This window comes from Ipomoea nil, unplaced genomic scaffold (assembly GCF_001879475.1).
Source record: "Ipomoea nil cultivar Tokyo-kokei standard unplaced genomic scaffold, Asagao_1.1 scaffold2926, whole genome shotgun sequence".
NCBI lineage: Eukaryota > Viridiplantae > Streptophyta > Magnoliopsida > Solanales > Convolvulaceae > Ipomoea > Ipomoea nil.
In genome coordinates this window covers 4,593,158-4,600,591 of record NW_017619354.1, presented here as the reverse complement: position 1 = coordinate 4,600,591, position 7,434 = coordinate 4,593,158, and the positions used below count along the sequence as shown (strand labels likewise).

At 32.5% G+C, this 7,434-nt stretch overlaps 1 protein-coding gene across 1 annotated transcript; it reads right to left on the bottom strand.

The window, feature by feature from the left end:
- Positions 1–3,920: 3,920 nt before the first annotated feature.
- On the bottom strand, positions 3,921–6,860 carry LOC109162111 (transcription factor bHLH62-like). Its single transcript, XM_019310804.1, has 8 exons — positions 5,847–6,860; positions 5,597–5,761; positions 5,455–5,520; positions 5,302–5,370; positions 5,147–5,218; positions 4,844–5,044; positions 4,494–4,572; positions 3,921–4,361 (listed from the first exon to the last, which is right to left on the bottom strand). Exons 1-8 carry the CDS (start codon positions 6,582–6,584, stop codon positions 4,324–4,326), a joined length of 1,428 nt encoding a protein of 475 aa, XP_019166349.1. The 5' UTR covers positions 6,585–6,860; the 3' UTR covers positions 3,921–4,323.
- Positions 6,861–7,434: the final 574 nt, after the last annotated feature.

Sequence of the window (7,434 nt, the reverse complement as noted above, 5' to 3'; positions counted from 1 at the left end):
AAAGCTTTTGGCTTTTGTGTATGCGGCAAAAATCTTTGGATTGTTATGCAATTGTCGGGTGATTTTGACGGTTAAAATTCTTAAAAATTAAATGTCACGTTAAAATATCATCAGAATCACTTTTTATTGAAATTAAATAATTTTAACTCGATAATAAAGTTAAAACTTTTTATTATAAACATAAATTGAGATGTCAAATCTAAATCTAAATCTCTCCACTTCTTACCAGAATACATAATGGATTGTCAATGATCATTATACGTTAGATAAATGATCTGGTTGGTATAACAAAATGATGAAAGGTTCTTTAACTATAATTACATAATTTTTCTCTCTCTTCAATCACATATCACACCAAACCAAATAACTCAAGAGAAAATGGCGCCAAGGTTGAAAAGAGCAGACACATAAAAGTAAAAAAATGGGATTTTTTTTTTCTTTTCTTTAATCCATAAAAATTGTTAAACTTTTTTTTTTTTTTTTTTTGAGTAAAATTTACGAAACATGATTGCCGGAAATGAAAGTGAAAGTATGGTAAAATAACTAAAATGTATTGGTCCGAGTGAAATGGCTTTATGCTAAAATTATAAGATTGCGAATTTGAGCTATCTGTTCATATACATTAACATTTTTAGATCGAAAAGGTGTTTCGAATTAAGTCTAACTAAAATTGAATAAATCTTATATCGCAAGTTGCGGTTAATATTGCTGTGATATAAAAAAGAAGTGGGTATGATAAGTGTGTACAATATAAATGATGAGAGGAACAGTGTTAGAATGGTAATTATTGGACCCTTCAACCCCCTTTCTCTTCTTTCTCTCTAATTGAGAATTATTAGCTTTTAATAACCTTCCAAAGGAACATATTCCATCAATCCTCTCCTAACCACTAATCTTTCTATACTGTGGACCCTTAATTGCTTGTTATGTCAGCAGTTAATCATGCACTGCCATTATTAACACTATTCTTTTTTTTTTTTTTGTTTATTTTTTTAATAATAAAAATAACTGCAAATTAAACATTTTCACCAACCAAGTTGACTTTGTAGGTAGAAATATTATTATCTTTCATTCTTTTCCTCTTTAGCTTCTGATATTTTTCTTCCTACCTATCAGGAATCTACAGCTTTTCTTTTTTAGCTATGAGAACTTGCATATATATAAACCTATAAGGAATATTCTATCTTGTATGTGAAAATTCAATCTTACATCAAACTATGAAAATATTTTGAACATTTTATATTAAAAGCAAAAACTTTAAAAGAGTCCGGTGTTAAAAATAATACATACATACATACATATATATATATATACATATATATATATATATATATATATATATATATATATATATATGAGGTATGGTTAGGAGATTTGGTGTGGTGTTTGGAAGCTAGCCTTTGAGATTTTTCTGACAGCCTTTTCCTGGAAATTAAAGGCTTTCTATCCACAAAGTTGTGCCTATCTTCCTCCCAACCCCACTACTTTCGCATCTATTTATCCATTTTCTGCATTTTATATACGGAGTATATAATATGTTCATGTTATGTGAGAACAAGCTTTTAGATAAAAAGTAAAATTAATTAGATTTATTTATTTGAGTAGATCAACGATTGAAGTCTTTAAAAAATAAAGAGAAAAAGAGCAATGATTTTATAAATATTGTAAATTTTTTGCAAGTTATAAAATTGATCTCATATAATATATATATATATATATATATATGTGTGTGTGTGTGCGCGATTTCTTATAGTGTTTTGATTGTTTGGCCAACCCATAACTTCACTGCTGTCAACCTGGTGTACAGTGCTGTTAATAAAGAAAGATGGCCATCAATAAACATTCATTAAAATGGTACTTAAATGATGTTCATCAACAAAATTTATTAAAATGAAATGATTATGATTATAATTAGGATGAATAATCTCCCCACTAAGGACATAATGTAATTGGTCCGGATAAATAACATAAGATTTAAATTTAAATTTAATATTCAATGAAAAACTTACTTTTCAATTAGTCTAAAACCTTTTTTTTTTTAAAAATCACTCATTTCTCTTTTTGAAAAATTAAATAGAAGTATATTTAGGCCCGACAATATTATTATTATTTTTATTTTTTATTTATTTGTGTGTGTATGGATACATTTGATTGGGATGGATGAGTAGAAAGAAGCTAAGTAATTCAAATTTAGGTTTACTTCTAAGACATTCGCGCGAGTATGTCAACAATCAAATATGACAGGTTAAGTTGTACTTTAAAACTTACCAATATAACTAGTTTAATATTAAGAATTTATTAGTAATTCTATGAAATATCATACTATTTTGCAAAACAAACTTCATAGTAAATATTTGTGTGAGGTATAGCATTCAATTCAAAGTGACATTGGATTCCAGCTAAATGCAACATCCTTAGTAATCAAACAACTGGACTTAAGAGAGCATTTGTCCCCACTAACAGCTGGTTACAAATAAGAATCTAATCCTATCAAAAGTTACGCAATTTCAGGGTTTTTATTACATGGCCCCAACCATCTAAACAATATTTTTTCCCTTTGATTTTGACATCTCCACAATAACATATATTTGTGTACCACACCTACTTATCTCCTCATATCACCCTTCTATCTAGCAAACCACCAAATCACATGACAAATGTTTCTATGTTTCTATTTCTTTCTTACATATTACATTACAAAATTATTCAAACATCACATTTTGGCCTGTTAGCTGATCGTATTAATCGATTTGATACATTATAAAAGATATTCGACAGAATTAAGAATCGGACAACTAATCATATAAAATTTTAAAATGATATGAGGAAGATGTTTTACTACATTCCAATTTTCTATTATTGTTTTAATTGTTTACATATTTACTCTACAAAATAATTGTAAAATGTACTCTCTCTCTCTCTCTCTCTCTCTCTCTCTCTCTCTATATATATATATATATATATATATATATATATATATATATATAATATGAACACTTCTAAGATGTTGATTGGCACCAAGTGCAACCAAAAGTGAATGGAAAAAGTTTTGAGGTTTATGTATTGGGTATTCGAGACAAATTCTAAGGTGCAAATTGCACCGGGCACAACGAAGAGAGAATACAAAAAGTTGTAGGATTTTTTTGATACATTAAATTAGGTTTCGTAGTATATGCCAGATTGCCAGACTAATCCTACCCCCATATTGTCGTTGGAGTAAGATTTTAAGGTAATCAGTCAAATAATCTAAGTTTAGCCCTACGGGCACCAATGGGCGGTGGTAGACTTTTCCTATATAATATTACAAGAGACCTTGACACCAATGAGTATAGTAGTCTTTTCCTATATAATATTACTCATGCAAATAAATATAAATTAAAACACATATTTTTGTACTATGTGATATTTCCCATTTTCCTTGACTAGTGAATATGAGTAATACTATACATATTTTCATTTTTTCTCATTGCTTAGTTGACTTGCTTTGATTCATCTCTTTTCCCTATATCAATAAAATTATGACACGTGGTGAGAGTTTTACTCCTTGAGAGTCTTTATATTAGTTTCTTAAGTTATAAATGTGTTTTTTCATCTTTTCAAAGCTTATATTGACTTTTAATCTTAAATAATTCTTTTTCAACTTTTTTGGTTCAAAATCTAAACGTAACTTCACATTGATATAAGAATGTGTCAAATCTAATTGTAACGATATCTATACGGTTGAAAATGTCTCATAAGTTTGCCGCAATTGGCTCATAATAATAATAATAAAAATATTTGTCCTAGTTAAAATATATATTCTAACCACATAACCTACTTAGAAAAAAAAAAAAAAAAAAAAAAAGAAAGGCACTTTCCAAAATCAATGTGAATCAACACACAAAGGGTAGGGGTAAACTGAACTTAGATGAATAGGCAAATAAATTAATTAGTAATGAAAATTTTGAATTAAAATGTGGTTTGATATTACAATGAGTTACATACTATCTTCCCTCTCATCAACCAACCCTTGGACACACATCTTATCATCAGCTACAATATGTTACATGTGAAATTTCTGGAGTTCTCACAACAATATGATCTCTAATCCTTCTCCAATTTTTTCAATGTAAAAAAAAAAAGCAAAAAATCATAATAATCAGCTGAGTAATGGCTAAATTAATTATGGAACAAGAATGGATGGGGGAAAAATTCTCTTTTTCTTGAATCCAGAATTCCTCTGATCCTCTCTGTTGAACGGCCAAGTCTCCTGTACATATACAAAAGCCTCTCCCAATTGGGGCCTTAAAATGAATGGTGGAACAGTTTTTGACTGTTGTGTGATCATAGCTCAACTTTCATTTCAGAAGCACCCACAGTTCCTGCATTTATTCATCATCATCCCAAAATAAGATGCACTCAGAGGTAAAAAAAAAAAAAAGTTGAAATATAATCAACCAAAATCGCTTAATGTTTAGTTTCTGGGGTGAAAAAGAAGAAGAAAAAGAACAAACCATGAAAATTTTGTGACTGGTTTTGGCCAAAACCCATCTGGACAACAGTATTGAGATCATCCTCAAAGAAACCTGGTACCTGGAAATTCATTGTCTAAGCATTATTATTATTATACAAGAAAAAACACATTACTAAGGGTATGCACTGGGTAAATCATGCTTTGTGACTTTAGCCGGCAAAGGACTACCAGGAGGTAAACCAGCCTAAGTTGCCCAAAGCTGACCGGCTCAAACCAAGAAGGCCAATAAGCCGTTTCTGCTGGGAGTCGAACTTGTAACCTTGTGGTTACCAAAGTCAACAGTCTGACCAAATTGACTGGAGTTGCCCCTATACTTGTTATTTTAGTTACCTGAGAAGCAGGCTCAAGAAAAGTGTCCATAGGAGGCAATGCCAGGCCAAGATTTCTACTGCTGTTAATGGGAAAAGGGACTTCTGATCCTTTAGGAAGGAGTGAAATGGATGGCAGAGATTGAAAAGAGTATGGGATTGGTGATCCTGAGGCCTCTGATGAGAACATGTTCTGAGCCATCGCCCCGCGATATTGGTACATCTGAAAGATTTTCACAATGGTAGACATGAATGAGTGTTCATAATTCAAGCAGAAAGTTTTGAATCAGACAGACTTTTGATAATAATAATAATAATAACTCACATCCTTGGAGAGAAGAGCTTCCATGTTGAACTCCATTCTGGGGTTTATAGTGGACAACTTCATTGACAGAAACTACAAGCCAGAAAGTATGAATGAATTACATTAAATGTAATATAATGGTTTAGATATCTAGCATTATGATATCGTTAATTTACCTCGACTTGTCGTTGCAACGATTGCACATAGTTTATGATCTCATCTAGCATAACAGCTTTTCCAGTCACCTATCATGAAAACAAGCTAAACTTTCAGAAATCTGCAGATTTTCCTTTAACTCAAAACACCATCCATTCACTAATTTATTGCACCTTATTGCAGCCTGGCACAAGATCTTGTAAAAGCTTCATTCTTTCACTAATCTTTTCTCTTCTAACCTGTTCAAAGTAGGTGTAAGTAAGATCTCCACAAGATAAACAAAGATAAACAAGAAGCAGTTTGAAGAATTTATACTCTTTCTGCAAGACTATGGGCATCAGTGGCCTGGCCCCTTCTGGCTCTAACATGAATGTAATCCTTTGGAGCTTCTTTGTTCTCCCCTGCAGCTTTATCATTTCCACTGTTTTGCTCATCTGATTTGATTCTTTTAGGATTAGATTCATTATTCTGGGATGTAGCCTGCAGAGGTAGAGTTAATTGAACTTTCCTTAATTTTTGCAAACATTAAAAGAACAGAACAAAACAGAACTGAAATTCTCATTACATTGGCAGAGGATGATGAGGGTGTGGCTGTTGTTGTTGTTGTCTCTTTGGCCTTCCCCTTTGCAGCAGATTTCCTCTTTCTTGAATTTGCATCATTTTTGGCGTTTTCCCCAACTGGAATCTGTTCAGAGACAGTGGAATTCTCCCTGGAATCGCCTAATTCTGAGTTTTCTAGCGTTAATTTCTTGCTGGGAGCTGAGGTTTCCTGAATGGCCGCCATTTGAGATCCGTGAACCTTGACGGAGAGCCCGGAAAGCTTCCCGGAGTTCACCAAACTCTTGTCGGAAAAACAAGAAAATCTTGCGGCCCTCTCTGCGAATCCAGGATCCGCGGAGAAACTCGAGAGGCCAGGATGGATGGGGAAATTGGCGCCCCTGATCTGATGATCCGCCATTGATGAAAGGTTTAGCTTAGGAGGGGAATTCAAGGGGGTGTTATAACAAGAACTGTTAGTACAGGCGGCCGGAGAAATGTCGCCGGGGCTATCAAAGCTGCCTAGTCTGCCAATCAGTTCCCTGAGCACAAAATTCTCGTTCCCCCCGGAAGCGTTGGCAGCCGCCGGCGCTACTCCGGCGTTGGACGCCGCCGGAGACGACACCATGGAGCTCAACGCCGACTCGAACGGGTCACTCTGATCCACCGGATTCTCCCAACTGGGATTGAAGAAATCATTGGCCTCAACTCCAACTCCATATGGCATTGTGATCCCATCACTCAAAAACAAATTTTGTTTATCCATGTTAGGGAATTGAACACTTGAAGAATCACCTCAAGAAAACTTCAAATTCTGGCAAAATGAACTAGAGTTCACACTATAATTTTTTTTTTTTTTAATTTTAATTTGTGGGCTACCTTTTGTAGGGAATAAGAAAAAGAAAAAGTGGAAGAAAAAGGCGAGACTTTTGGAGGCCCTAAGAGGGTTATTATATAAAAGAAGAAGACAGAGAAGATTGTAATGATGAGAGAGAAAGTGAGGGGAGAAAAAATGGTGGGCAGTGAAGGAGAAGAAGGGGGGAAGATAAAGAAAATGAAATGTCAGTTTGACCTTTTGTTTTCTTTTTTCTTTTTCCCCCTTTTTTTTTCAATAAACCAAAGTTTTTATTTTTTTATTATTATTATTTTTTGAAGAATAAACCAAAGTTTTCCACTCATTCTTTTTACCCTTCACCCTTTTGGGCAACTTATACCCACATCCTATCTCACCAAGCATTATTCTTTGGAGCCTTTTAACATTTTTTTTTTCCCTCAATAGTTTTGACCCATTAGTTAACCCTAAATTTTTACATCAAGAGCAGTTTTATACCCCATTTCATTTTTACCTATTTGATTTAATTAATGAGATTGATTTAAGATATTTATAACTTAATTTTTGTATAATATTATATTTAGTGTTAGTATATAAAATTTATATATTTATAAACAAGTCAAAAATATTATTAAACACACAAAAAAGTTTAAAAAATATAAGAAAATATTAATGGTAATTAGAAAAAGAATTGATTTGACTAGAGTTCTATTACATGTATTATCAAATTCAGCAAATTATTGTGTTAGCTCAAAATGATATCTTTTTGGCTAATAAAATTAGT

Excerpts from the sequence above, each read along its gene's own strand:
- LOC109162111 (XM_019310804.1), bottom strand. The coding sequence starts at position 6,584 with ATGGATAAACAAAATTTGTTTTTGAGTGATGGGATCACAATGCCATAT. Across the intron at positions 5,762-5,846 it reads CCTCATCATCCTCTGCCAAT|GCTACATCCCAGAATAATGA; the intron begins GTAATGAGAATT and ends CTACCTCTGCAG. Across the intron at positions 4,362-4,493 it reads CCAGTCACAAAATTTTCATG|GAACTGTGGGTGCTTCTGAA; the intron begins GTTTGTTCTTTT and ends GAATAAATGCAG.